General features: G+C 50.3%; 1 protein-coding gene across 3 annotated transcripts in view; it reads left to right on the forward strand.

The window, feature by feature from the left end:
- The window catches only part of CD58 (CD58 molecule), a 34,567-nt gene extending 25,363 nt beyond the window's left edge, over positions 1–9,204 (forward strand). For 2 of the 3 annotated variants that reach the window (XM_016124300.2, XM_036235039.1), the window contains exons 4-6: positions 5,804–5,875; positions 6,379–6,415; positions 8,915–9,204. In XM_016124300.2, coding sequence (XP_015979786.2) covers positions 5,804–5,875; positions 6,379–6,415; positions 8,915–8,924 — 119 coding nt within the window. In that variant the 3' untranslated portion in view covers positions 8,925–9,204. The remainder of the gene's footprint in view (positions 1–5,803; positions 5,876–6,378; positions 6,416–8,914) is intronic. The other variant, XM_036235040.1, reaches the window with a different exon arrangement.
- The last annotated feature ends 5,312 nt before the right edge of the window (positions 9,205–14,516 follow it).

Raw genomic sequence — 14,516 nt, forward strand, 5'->3', positions numbered from 1 at the left:
TGCAAGTTTATTACCTATTTTTTTTTTTACATTACATCTTCAGTTTATAAACAAAAGGATCAGTGATTTGAAGGTGGTTCATTAAAACATAAAAGAAGAGATGAATTATGGTATTGACTATAATTTGGAATAATATCATAATTACGTATCGTGAACAGGATTTCCAGGGGAAATAGAGAAAATGAGTCTCTTTGGGCTAGGATATGGTGATTGCGTGCATGATTTTTTTTACGGACACGCAGTTGAAACAGAAAAGGGCAATTAGTGAATATAATGAATATAAAAAACGTGAATTTTATTTGATTAGTGAGCTAGTCTCCTTAAGTCTCCAGTGTATTGTACTTTTTTGAAACTTCAAATAATGACACAAAGCCATTAAAGTTAGAGTTTCATTTTCAGACAAAGTAGTGTAACTTCTCAGATAAAGCAAACAAATATTTGCAGAAAAAGTGCAAAATGAGTTCCGGTTTGTAACTGACAGATTTGGTCCCTAAAGACAGAGAAAAGACCAAACCCACAAAAGTGTCACCGTTTGCCCAAATCACACAATTCTCAAGAATATTTAAAAACCTGCTGCAAAGTTAACGATAGTTGTTATGCTTGGAGCAAACATTCCTTTACTAAATCTCCTGTTGGGTGTTGCATAACACCCAAGGCATGTAGTGCGGAAATGCGGTCTGGGTGCTCGCAGGTCGTTGCTTTACGACCCGAATGACAGAAGACCGAACCAGTGTGCTTTTCGGCTTCTGGGTGTGCGGTGCACTTCACCGACAGGGAGAAGGAAGGTGACCACACGTGCAATAAACAAGCACAGTACGATCTCAAAAAGCTTCAGGTGTTCTGGGATGCAAAGTACTTGCAGGAAGTAAGTTCTGAATAAGATCCTTCATAGAATCATACAGAGTATTTTAAGAGATTTTTCAAGTTCTTTTTGCCCTTGTGCATGGTTTTCATTTAACCTTTCCCGCTCGCTCGCATGGAATGCTCGCATAAAATGCTCTTCCCTGTAGACGCCTGGAGAAAAGATCGCTTTGATAACATCCCTCTCACGATGTGAAAGTGAAGTGTTAGGAATTTGAAAACAAACCCTTTTTGTTGTTCATCTTTTTTTGTTTTACATTTCCCACATTATCAATTGTTCCCATTACACTGTAGATTTTGAAAGTTTGAGAAACATTGCTAGATAATTCTTAGGGTGTCAACATAGGAGATACATATCTGGGGTCCTTTCCTTGGCCAGATATTAAAAGACCTTTTTCTTTTCTGCAAATCTGGGACCTGAACTCAATGATCTGAATGGTACTTTGCAACAATAAAAGGCCGGGGTCTCTTCCCCTCCCCCCCATTAAGATTTTCGAATACTTTTCTGTGGAGTTGCATGCATCATAATATATAAATCCATGAAGGTGTAACAGTTAAGTACAGGATCTTACTTTGTTAAGTGTCGATTTTTTTTATGCAGACTTTCTAATGCTTTATTAATGAAGCCTAGTAATTCACGTTGACTAGCCCACCATTCTTTAGCAAACCCTTCCAGATACTGTTTCATTTGCTCCTCCCCAACAGCTTCCTAGACTGGCCAGACAGGAATTATTTACCTTTTAAGAGCGGGGAGACAGGTTCAACTAGGTGTGGTGACTTTAACAAGGTCACTGAAGTAATGGAAATAGAATTTAAATGTAAGTCTTTGAATTCTGGCGTTTATTTTCCATGACACCATCCTGATGCTGTCTCAAATCAAGTTAAGAAAGATTTTTGACTGATTCACAGGAGTTGGCTAGCGAAAACCATACCGTGTAAATGACAGTGCAGGCCGTGGAGAATTCTGTACACTATGGATCAACAAAGTATAAGGGGAAGCAAAGAGAGGTGATGGGGGAATTCAGGGATTAAAAAATTTAAGAAACGTATTGTCTCATTGAAACATATGGACCTTATTGATCTCGATTCAAACAGAAAAAAAATAAAAACATAGGAGAGACTTAAATGCTGACTGCATATTTGAGTTTAATTAGTTTTTTAGGTATGAGAGCGGCATGGTTATGTTTTGCAAGCATTCCCTATCTTTTGGTTAAAAATCGTGCTCTCTTCCCGTCTGTAAAACTGAGGACCTGGACTCTGGTGGCCTGTGACCTGCGTCTTGCGGCCATCCTTTCTCTCCTCTGCTTCTCTGTATTTCTTCGTTCCCCCTTTTTTGCCTGGGAATGCTTAGGGTCACTGGATTGTCTGTGTTTACATGTGATTGTACCAAGGGATTCAGCCCCACGTAGCACGTACCGGGGATGATTCGTAGCAGAGTGACCCAGTGACCCGCATCCTCCCTGGCCTCTGCACCCGTAGCCTCTCCTCCCTGGCCTCTGCACCTGTAGCCTCCGTTGCTTTTCATTCCCACCTGCCTCCCTTTTCCTGCCCCACAGCCCTGGCCCACGTAAGTTGCTGGAGCTTCACTGCGTAGTGGGGCATGTGGTGGTTCTGCCGTGGTGTCTTCAATGTGACGGGGACAAGCGGAGTCCTTTGCAGGGACGATGTCTGTAGCCATCGGAAGGGGAAAACAGTGGTGTGATCATCGAACCTAAGGGCTTTATGTTTCGTAACTTGGGCACTTTAACTTGCATTTTGTTTGTGTGTTAAATAATTTTTTTCCTGCTTTTATTGTTATTATTATTATGTTTTAAACTGCTCTGTGGAGTCAACCAGACAAGGGTTCCCATGGTTCCTTCCTTCACAGCAAGGGGTAGAGAGGAGGAGCGGAGTGGGTGCGGGTGTGGTCCTTCCCTTTGGGAGTCAGCCCAGAGTTTGTGGCCACCTTGGCTCAGGGAGGCTGGGAGTTGTCATCTTTGGCTGGCTGGCCACATGTCCTGTTACAACTCGGGGGTTCTGTTGCCAGAGAAAAAGGGGAGATTGGGTAATGGGGAGCAGTGGGGCCTTCTGCCAGAGCGTGCTCCCCAAGGAATATGAGTGTCATCTTAAAACACGCACAAAATAAAAAAAAAAAATTTAAAGAATGATATGAATAATAAATATAGAGGTTCTAGATTTTTTTTTTTTTTTGCACCTAGTTGGTCATCTTAGGTACTCCCTTGGGTGTATGCACCTAAATAGGAAACTCGCAGTCTAAGTAAGAGGCCGTGGGTGTCTTGGACTAGGACGATGGTGGGGGTTGGGAGAAGGAGTTCTGGTTTGGAGCTATTTTGAGAACGGGGCCGGGAGAATTTCCTGTGCTTTGTCCTAGGAAGCAGAGTGCTTTATAAGCGACTGGCCCAAGCAACCGGGTGAATTATGTCACCGAGACCGAGACGCAGGGGGGCAGCAGGTGTGTGGAGAAAGCACAGAGTCACATCAGGGCCGTGACGTGGCGGAGACCCGCTGGAGTCAGGTGGAGACGGCAAGGTCGGCGCTCTGACGTGGAGGTCTAGGCCTCTCGGGAGTAGCTAGGGCTGGAGGTACAAACTTGGGCATAAATAGAGTGTAGTGGTCACGGAGAGCCGTGGACGAGATGAGGTCACTTGGAGAGAGCAGATGCCAGAGGGGATCCTGGCGTTTAAGGCTGTGAAGAGGTAGAGGATCCAGCAAAGGACACTGAAAACCCCAAGAATGTGGCGTCTCGGAAGCCATGTGAGGAGGGGCCGGTCAGCTGTCGGCGCAGTGGACGGGCCGAGGGGAAGAGCAGAGAACACAGAACTCATGCCGCCGCTGTCTCCCCCGAATCTCTGCGGTCCCATCTGGCATCATCACATGGGAGAGGTTTTGTTTTTGTTTTTTTGTTTTTTGTTTTTTTTTTTGTTTGTTTGTTTGAAGGGATTGTATCAATCAGCATTAGATTCAGCTATTAAAAATGTATCAGTGGCTTAAAAACGTCAATTTCTTCTTTCATGTTAAAAAAAATCGGAGCTAGGCAGCCCTGGGCACACCGTGGTTTACGAAGCTGTGAGGAGCCCAGGTGCAGCCCGGCTCCTGCCGCCTTCTCAGCTGTTTCGGGGTTCAGGAAGGGGAGAAATGGCCCGCCGCATCCCCTTTAGGGAGACTTTTAAGAAGGACCATCCAAGCCTTCTTGCTTTTCGTTGCCCAACACTTAGGCCCATGGTCAAACCGAGCGGCAAGAAAGGCTGAGAAATGAACTCGCCAGTTGAGTGGCGGTGTGCCCAGCTGAACACCTGAGTTCTCTTACTGAGGAGAGGAGCGTGGCTAAGGGGACAAGCAGCAGTGTCTGGCCAGGGGCCTCTCAGAAACGGCCAGTGGTGGCCGCCTGTTCGTTTGAACCCGCCTGCGTTCCTAGCAAGAGGAAAGGATGAGGGTTCCCGCTCTCATTTCTTCGTGCATTTTCTTTCTCCTCGCCCTTCGCTCTTCTCTGTGTCGTACCCGTCGCTAGTGACACCCCTCCGTCAGCACGGGGCGCTCGCTTTGCCGTGCCCTCAAATCCTCGGCCTTTGGATCGTTAGGAGCTGGATAGAAGCCGCCTCGTGAACACGCTGTCCTTACCTGTTGAGGACGCGCAGGTCGTCTTAGCTTTCCGATATTGAGTCGGGCGGAGGTAAATCTCTGCATTTTTCTGGAGAGGGGGAGGGGCACCTCACTGATAGTTTCTGTAGGTTCGCATCTTAGAAATGCAATCGCAGGGCCGGAGGATGTCAGCCGAGATCCGGTGGCCTCTAACGACTCAGGTGGGTTAGTGACGGTGGCTAACAGTTGCTCTTAAATGTGCGGACTCAGTGAATGCTGACAGCTGCCCTTTGAGATGGACACATTTTACCGTTTACAGTGGGCCCATGAGGAAACTGAGGCCCCGAGAGGTTGACGCGCTCACTGAATGTTGTTGTAATGACTCGGCGTGACCGCAGTCACGTCACGTAGCACAGCCAGCTGCTTTGTGATGAACGCTTTCAAGGCTCATCATGCGCAACTGCCAAATTGCCCTACAGAACTCACAGTGTCAAGTTGTGCTTCCACTGGCAGCGAGGGCTGGCCAAGGACAGAGCTTCCCGTGGAGCATTTGCTTCTTTTAATAAACAGCACTGGGCCCAACACGTGTCAGCCTTGTGTGTATAAGTTTGTTTAGAAACACCGTTGATTCTCCTTGTTCGCGGTAGTTATATTCTGTAAAGTCACTGTGAACACAGAATTAGCAAATTCTGAACTATTGCTCCCAGGGGAAATACAGGGTTAGGTTCCTGCCAGCCTCTGGTCACAACGTGTCCAGCAAAATATCCATATCTAGTCTTGTTTTCTGTGTTTCTGTTTAGAGACAACTTGTTTTATGTACACACATAGATACATATATATGCGCATTTGCATATGTGTATTTGATTCATTAGCATTGAACACATGGCCATTAGCACTGTAACTCACGCCTGAATGAAGCTTTTCTGACACACACGTTTTCTCTCTGAGGAATCTCACGGCCTTCCTTCGCGTAGGGCTGCTCGACAGCATCGCAGTGCCCTGCGTGGGGACCACTGTAAACAGTGCAGTATCCAACAAGAAACACACAGATGTGAAAGATGTGGCACTCGAGACCGTGAACAGGCCACTCGTTGACAGCGTGAGAGCTGAAGTGAGCAGGCGACTGTCGCCTTGCTCAGACTCAGCCGAGACCTGTGCTCAGGCAGCCGGGAGGCTTCGCCGTTCTGCACACGTCCGTGAATGCGCGTGAGAGTGCCGTGACTATTGATCTGGGGAATGCAAGTAAATTTTAGCAAGTAGATAAACTGCAAGTGTAAGATCTGCAAATAAAGAGGATCTACTGTATCTCTATTTTGATCAGTTGGGCTAATTGTCTTTCTTTCTTTCTTTCTTTTTTTTACAGATCGTTCAAGGAGTCGCTATGGACTGATAGCATTACCAATAGCAGCCATCTTTATATTTCCGTTTGTGAGATGTATGTATACTTTCCTTTAAAAAATAATGTTTTCATACTCAGATTGGTTTTTCAAAGTCTAGAAAAGGAATTGTTCGATACGTTGGGCTAATCAAACAAATTATGAAAATTAATTTTATCTATTTCTTTTTACTCTGTAATGTGGCTGCTAAAACTTTTAAATTACTTGTGTGGCTCTCACATTTTATTCCCGTGGGGCGGCAGTAGTCCAGACTTTTCTAGCTTTTCCTTCTTGGGCCTGACGCCCAAGCTGCTAGTAGCAATAACCATTTTGTCAATAGTTTTTGTTCTTCTATCATCTGATGAGTAATGTTCAAACAGCTCTTTGGACCAATTAATTCTATAGCCAATCTGATCGAAGCATTTGGGAGCGCAGGAGACCCCGGCTTGACAGGGCTCCAGGGTAGCGTTTTCCCGATTCGGGTCTCCAAAAGGCGGTTAGCAACTCCAGATTTCAGCTGCCACTTTTCAGTTCGTTGAGATGAAAATTTCTTCGTTTGTAGATTTTCTGAAATACGGCAGAAACCCAAGAAGGACCGAGTAAGTACCCTGTCGATCGTGCACCAGAGCGGCCCTGGTATCGGGTGCCTATTTTTGGGGAGCCACATGCCGCTTGCCTGTCGGTTGCCTCGGACAGCAACCGGTCACGTCAGCAGATGCGCGCCACCCGCATGCCGGGGACCACGCCCTCTCAGTGAGGCCCCTTGTGAGCCTCACAGGGGGGCATCAGCACCGCTTAGAGACAGCGGATGCGAGACTCGGAGGAGCCAAGTCCCGTTGCTAATGAGTGGTAGAGCTGGGACGCAGATCTCGGGCTCCAGACCGAGGGGTGTGCTGTTCACCACCACAATATCCTTCCTCCTCTCGCCCCAGGAAAAATGGACCAAGGACGGGATTCCCTTAGGAGCCAGAGTCAGAGCTGGGCCTGTATCACGAACAAAAGATTAGACGCAAACGTTATTAACGGCGGCAGCGTCGTCGGTATGCTGCCGTGAGGAGGCTCCAGGAGACCCCTCCCGGCAGGTCCCACGGGTGGTGGGAGGCAGGGCCCATGAGCTGGGCTTTGGGGGACGAAGGGGAGAGTAAGAGCTTAGGGCTGCAGAGGGCAGGATGGGAAGTAGCGAGCCATCCTCTTTGGGGTGGCAAATGCCGGGGGGCTGCAGGAAGGTGGGGCTGGACTAGCAGGTTGGATGTAGTGGAGACATTGAGAGAGATTCTCCAAGAGGTTTGGGTCTTTTTTTTTCAGGGAAACCACTGAGGATTTTTGAGCAGAGCTACACTTTAGAAAGGTCCCTCTGCTGGCAAAGCATAGGTAGGGTGAATTAATGGACAAGAGGCTGGAGATAGGGACACAGGGGAGTCAATAAATGGAGTAATCCATCCGAGCGGAGAGGGCCCGAATCAGGGGGTCGTGGCAGGAGTGAATCCAGAGGGCGAGGTTTCAGCGAGAGAGTGCGGAGACCGTGCTGACCGAAGGTCAGCTGAGCGTGCAGGCTCTGGTGCCAGAGTCCCTGGGTACAAACACCAGCTCCATCACTCACAGGCCCTCAGACTGGCCATTTCAACTCTCTGTGCCTCAGTTGTCTTCCGCGGAAAATGGGCAAAGCGATAGCAGAGAAGTAACAATGATGGTATAGGTAAAAACAGCAGAGAAAGAGCAGCACGTAGCAACATGTTAATATAAGTAAAATGCTCGGAATAGTGACTGGGTCCTGAAATTGCTCAATGAACGTTAGGCATTGTGATTATTAGTCATCCTCAAGAAAGAAGCCGGAGGCGACAGGCATTCTGACCCCGGGTGCCCAGACGATGGTGGTCCCACCAGAAATAGCAGAGGAGTCAGACAGGGCTCTTCTTTGGGAGGAAAAAGGATGGATTTGTGCTTTGATGGGTTGAACTTGGGATGCAAGCATATTACCAGGCAGTGTGGTCCAGCATCTCGTTGGAGGAGTGGCTTTCGGGTATGGGGCTGTAGTTATAGACGGGGGAGCATCTTTTTCGAGACAGTAACTGCTGCCCTGAGCATCAGGAAAAAAGCTGGAGGCGGTCAGGTGGTGGGAAGAGGTGGGAGTGGGTGGGAGCAGTCACACTTCCTTGGAGACAGTGGCAGGAACTGCTGAACCCACTCAGAAGTGTCTGCGGACAGCCAAGCAGTTAACAGATATCTGAGGGAGAGTGGACGTGGGCTCACACGTCTCACCACCCAGTCCAGTTTAGACAGTTTCCGGGGGTGCTGGTGTTCTGCATTCATGGCAAATGTCTGGAAAACATCACAAGGTCAAGCAAACTGGAAAGGGAGCGGAGTTCCCCCACTTCGCTGAGAGGGAAGATTGGCAGGTGACAGACAGCTCAGTCTGCAGGCGAGCTGGAGACGCGGGCCGACTCCTTGGCAGTGCACGAAACTGAGGCTGTGGGGTGGTGAGGGGCCCTCTGCGGAGAGGGCAGGGGAGTGGGCCGGCGGTGTGGTCTGGCCTGGTCTGTGGAAATCCATACTGTGGGGAAGACGGGAGGCCAAGGAACGGAGTCTCAGTGTGAAGGGGCTTGTTCGGGCAAGGCGGTAGCTTTGTGATTTGGCCGATTTTCTCTGAGATAACACAAGACTCTCTGTCATCACCACAGAGGTGACTAAACAGGAAGAGAGGTTGAGGTGGGAAGGAAACCATTCCCAGGAGATTCGCATGGCAAAGAAGGAAATAAAGGCTGAAAAGAGTAACAGTTTACACGTAGGCCTTTCGGTTTCAGCGCCATTGTTTGGAAATTTCAGTTACACTCCAAGACTGAGTTGGTTTGAGGAGACAGGATTGTTAATTAGTGCTACACGCTGAAGGTAACGCTTCGGGTGGGACTCCAGCTACCATCATATGCAGGCTCAAGACCAGGCTCCCTCTATCTCTGCTCCCTAGCATCCTTGCTTTTGATGGATGTATTACAAAAGGGCAACTCATATTACAATAGGAGGGTAATTTAGACTCTTGGTCTCTACCACAGATTGACTGCATTTTACAAGTTACTAATATGATACATTTTTTTTTTTTATAGCTCCAGTTAATTGGTGAGAGAAGATGAAATCAGATCTTTAGTCACCAAGTTATTTAAATAACTTAAAAAGACAAAACGAGGCCCATTTCAAGTATTATATCATTCTTAAGGAACTTTGGAAGTGTGGAAATTTAGAAGCACCCCTTCATCAGAAGTATTGATTTAGAAGAATGATCAATGGGAAAACAAAAAACATTATTCTCTCTTTGAGCAGAATTTTTATACCTTGGTGCTCATTTTGTAAATATGCACTGTAAATTGTAAATAAACGCAAGTATGTATATAAGTGACTAGGCGGTCTGGCTCTTTTTTTCTATTAAGTTAGAAAAATTGTCACATAGCTCAGGAAGTGAAGGCTTTTTGCTCAGATCTACACTCTGCTTCTCTTTAGGAAAAATAATTCATCGCAGGATCAGTAGTGGAGTGAAGAAGATGGACCAAGTTATTTTCACTCGCTCATGGGGTCCATGGCTGTTGACAAGAGGCAAGGACTCAAGGGTCTTCTATTTCTCTTGAAAAGACCACATTCCCCACCATCCAAATGCAGTGTAGGGGCCCGGATGCAGAAGGGAGGTTTGTACTCCTCACACTAGCAGTAAACAGTAGGGAACTCTTTAAAAATGTAAAGTTACATACAAATGCAGAACATTCTCCCGAATAAGAAAGTGGGTTACTCAGGCTGGCAGGCTGGCCCCCGCAGACAGCCAGGGGCATGTAAACCTGAGACCTTAGCTTCTACAGGCGAAGGCTGAGCCCTGCACCCCCCCTGGAATTCCTATCCCGTGGGAATCTTAGGTGCGAAAGAGGAAATAATGCTTTTTCCCTTAGAGGCAGGTATGTGAAAAGGGGCCCAGTGAGGCAGGGCCAGGAGCCCCGAGTCCCCCTGGGAAGACCCCACTTCTCCCTAGTTCCCCCACTTCCAGGTGGCATAGCTTCCTGCTGAGATGAGTCTTCAGCTAATCTTGTTGAAGCCTTTACTCCAGGCCCTGTGGGAGCTGGAGGCTCACAGACGTGCTCACCGCATCTCCCTGGTCCACTCGCTGCCTCGTCGCTCCTCCTCCACCTGTAACCCTGTGTCCTTGCTCTCGACCGCTTGCCTTGCTTCCCACGTCACCGAAAAAAAGAAGAGCGTTCAGAAGACACCCCTCGCCTCGCCCCCGTGCGCCTTGCCCGCCCTCCTGCTCCTGTGGGTGAGCTCTCCTTGCTCCTCCCCAAACCAGTCTCTCCACGCAGGGGCTGCCACAACAAAACCACACACCAGGTGGCTTAAAAAGTCAGCTGTGGAAGCTGGGAAGTCCAAGGTCAAGGTGCTAGCCCGTTTGGTTCCCGGGAAGGGTCATTTTCCTGGCGTAAGGACAGTGACCTTCTCGCTGTTGTCACCTGGCAGGGAGACAAGCTCTAGTGTGGCATCCTCTTCCTTAGAAGGGCCCCAGCTCTAGCAGATTACGTCCCCAGCCTCACGACCCCATCTAACCTTTGCCACCTCCTCACAGGCCCCGTCTCCAAATGCAGCCCTATTGGGAGGTTAGGGCCGCGACATGACTTTGGGAGGACAGAACAGTCTGTGACACTACGGATGGGCTCCCGCCTCGCCTCGCCTCCTGAAGGACGTCACCCTTGCCGTCCGCCTCTCTCTGCCCCGTACGCTTTCGCCTTTCTACTACCTCATGCAAACGCACTGTCCCTTCTTCTGTCTTCAGACACCCCAAAATACTCTTGATTCCACTTTTCCCTGTACAACGCGTCTCATTTCTCTGCCACCTGTTATGGAAAAAGTTCCTCGGAAGAATGATCTGTTCTGTTCTGACTCCTCCCATTCTTTCTCCAACGCCCTTCAGTCAGCCTTCGGCCCCCACCACCTGTCCAGGTGACCCCGCCTCCCGGCAGCCGATGGTCAGTTTTGAGGCCTCGTCTTTCTCTGCCTGTCAGCAGCATTTGACACTGGGGACTGCCCCCCCCCATCTTTGTTGGGTGCTTTGCGGGTGCTACGACCCCCGAGACACGTGAAATGTGTGATAGGAGAAGTAGACCCGAGAGCACGTGTTCGTGGTGAGTATACTAAGTCCTGACGAGAATAAAACTGCGGAAAACAGGAGTTACAGCCATGCTACCAGCAATCCCACTACTTGGTCTACACCCAAGAGATATAAAAAACACATGTCCGCACAAAAACTGACACAAATGTTCACTGCACTCTGCGGAAACGGACATTAGAAACTAGGCAATGCGCAAGGGGTGCACAAAAGGCCGGGTGGGATGGAGCGTCCTAAACAGACTTAGTCGCCGGGACGGGCTCTTGGCTCCGTGTCAGATGACGCGCGAAGGAATGTAGGGCCGTGTGCTTAAGGCCAACGAAGATGTTTTACGAGATAAAACATCTCACACACACACCTTTACAATGCTGCATAAATGTGATTGTTATATCGTTTTAATTCCAGTGTTTTAATTCCATATATATATTTTTAATTCTTTTCTCTTCGAATTGGGTCCTCCCTCACTCTCCCAAACCACGATGACAGGCGGGTCTGGGTCCCACCACGTTGTCCCCCATGCGCATGTGCGCTGGCGTACTTACGCGGGTGAGGGGTGGGGTGGCGAGGGGTGGCGGGCCTTCTTACAAACTGTAATTTTATACCCAGTTTCAGGCACTTTGCTTGTCCTCACCGAGTGTTCACTGTAACCCCCGTGAGTCACCTGCTATAGCTCCGATTTAGTTATCCATTTTCTTGTCGGACTTCGGAAATCTGTGCCTTCGTTGGCCGAGCAGGCTACTTCGGGGTTTAAGGGGGGGGGGGCGGGGGGCTGTTGAAGTGCGGGAAGTGGGTGGCCCTGAGTCCAGGCCGGCCGTTCTCCACCTGCTCGCAGGCGATGGAGAACTCGCCCAGGTAGCGCCCGGCCAGCTCAGGCGTGACTGCCACCTGTCTGGAGGTCTCGCCGTAGCAGTCGCCCTCATGCTCCCCACGACCTTGGACGGGACCTTGGCGTGGTGCAGATGCATCCTCCCCCTGCCCCCCCCCACGCCTGGGACTTCCCTCTCATTGGGCGGCGCCTCCTTCCCAGCCTTGCGCAGGCGCCGCGCAGCGGGGGGCTGTCCAGCTGCCGCCCCTCCCTCGTCCACGTCGCCACCTGGGGACGAGGACAGCGAGAAGGAGGAGGACGGGCGTCGCAGGAGGGGTGGCGCAGCTGGCGCTGTGGGCAAGTCACGGTGTCCCCGAGGCCTCACGAACCCGGAGGGGAGCCGACCTGGGACGCGTCGCGGTACGTGAGCCCAGGTGAGCCCAGGTGAGCCCAAGTGAGCGCGCGGAAGGTGCGCGCTGCTGTCCGTCGCCCGCCATCTTGCCAGCTCTAAGGAACCCAAATTATTCGTTTTCATGGCTTTCCACCTCCCTGGCGGTCATAACTTATTCGTCCGCTCTCCTTTTGGAGGACATTTGCTTCGTTTCTAGCTTTTTGTTTCGCGTGAGCCGGCCTGCGCTTCCCGCTGTACGTTCTGGTGTTTGCGTATCTGTAGGGGAGACTTCCAGGAGTGGAACCCCTAGGTACGTGTGTTTTAATTTTCGTTCCAGTGGATGTTGGCAGACTGTTTTCTAAAAGGCTGTGTGGTCCAAGAGCCATGGTGAACCTTCCCTGCAGGTAACACCAGCAAGAGGTGTTATCAGGCTTTTAAAATGTTGGTTATTCCGATAGAGGCAAGGACGTGTCTCCTTGCTCTTTGAATCTGCGTTTCCCCCATTACTGGAATCTGAGATCTCGCCATATGTTTTTTGGTCACCAGGGCTGGGTTTTCTGTGAATTGTCTGTTTGTGCCCGTTGCAAAAAAAAACAAAAGTTCTTTTTTTTTTTTTTTTTTAAATAATTCCTTGCCTTGGTTAATTTTGCAGCTAGCCCAGCAGCTGCCATGCCTTGTCCCATTGGACAAGACTGAAAAACGCTGTAAACATTGTTGTGTTGTTGTCGTAAACCATTCGAAATGAACCGAGGGAATGAGGGCTGAGGAAGCGGAGTGGAAGAAGAGCTTAGAAAGCCGGAAGCAGCGGGAAGAGAGGAGCAGGGAGCTGGGACTCTGGAGAAGCTAGAAATGGCGTAGCCTTGTCGTGCTCCAGTCGGTATGTGGTGGGAAAAAAATACAGTAAAGAGAAGTCAGGTGCTCGGGAGGGGTCCACACACACACACACACGCATACACACACACATGCACGCACACACACACACACGCACACACGCACACGCACACACAGAGTCCGTCATTAGCGTTTACACTGTGCCAGTCACGGCGCTAAGTGCATTGCCTGCTGTATCTCGCTCTTCATTAGGAGGTCAGTAGGACTATTATTCCCATTATATGACTCCCACGGTACAGATGGAAAAAAAACAGAAGCTCATGGAAGGGTCACGTGCTTAAGACTGCATTGCTAAGAAGTGGTAGAACCGGGATTTGGGCCCGGGTCGGCTTGGCCTCCAGCCCTTAGCAGGCAGGTGACTGGGCCTGAGAACAGGCCAGGAGCAAACAGTGTAGACAAGGCTGGAATCAGGGCCTGGACTGGGGTGCCAGGCTGGGCTTGGGAAGGGCTTACAGCACAAGCGGGGAGTCCTCAAGAAGGCTAACGCCTGGGTTGGGGATTTCCTGAGGCACTGGTGTAGTCAGAGGGGCCTTGGGTGGGGCTTTCAGCCCCCCAGGACTGTTTGGGGCCCCGTGCTGGGGCCAGGAGGGCTGAAGGACACTGCCCCGGATGTGAGCTCCCAGGGGAAGTGACTCATCACACTCTCTGGGCTGGTAATCGCATTACACATCACAGTGAAATGAATGTCATGGTTGAAGAAAGTGCACATTTAAGGAACTGCTGGTTGAACCCCGGGGGGGAGAGAGTTGCACAGTCTTGTTACTGCCGAATTCACAGGGGCTCTGACTCCAGGCCCTCACCTCGGCCTGTGGGTGACAAGACCCCGTTAGGGCAGAAGACTGAGCAGGCCCGAAAGAGCCACACTGGTGAGCCCAAAGGATGCTGCATCAGCGTCAGCGGGCAGGGAGAGCGGCCCTTGCCGGTCCCCTGTGACTCCTAGTGTGAAGTCATGGAAGTTACAGAAGCTCCCCAGGCCTGTAATAACAGGGGGCGAACGAGGTCGCGGCAGGTCATGGAGGCGTTACATAAACGGTACCATCTGCAGAGATGGAGTGGCAGTTGCAGAAGCCTGAACTACCCAGCGGAAGCAGCCGGAAGCAGCCGAGGAAGCAGCTGAGAGGCCCTTGCCCCAGGGGCACGGGGAGGCTGTTCCATTCCAGCCAAGATGGAGAGTGAGGGGGCCCTGGCCCTGGCCCTCCCCGCCCAATCTGGGAATGCGAGGGCGTCAAGTGCGAATGGGTAAAACACTGGGGATAATCAGAATGAGCCCCAAGCTCGAGCCTCTGCCAGTGGACACCGCCATCAGGGCGTCCGCCCCCGAGGCGTCCCTGGGCAGCTGTGAGCAGACTCGTGCGGACGGAAGTTCAAATCTCAGTTTCTTCAGCTGCCCAGTAGAGCAGCAGCACCAGTGGGGCCGCGGTGACGATTACCACGTCACTTCCTCTGAAAGAAGAGGGCGTAACACGTTTGGAGCCGGATAAA

The sequence above is a fragment of the Rousettus aegyptiacus genome, unplaced genomic scaffold (genome assembly GCF_014176215.1).
Source record: "Rousettus aegyptiacus isolate mRouAeg1 unplaced genomic scaffold, mRouAeg1.p scaffold_m13_p_17, whole genome shotgun sequence".
Taxonomy (NCBI): Eukaryota; Metazoa; Chordata; class Mammalia; order Chiroptera; family Pteropodidae; genus Rousettus; species Rousettus aegyptiacus.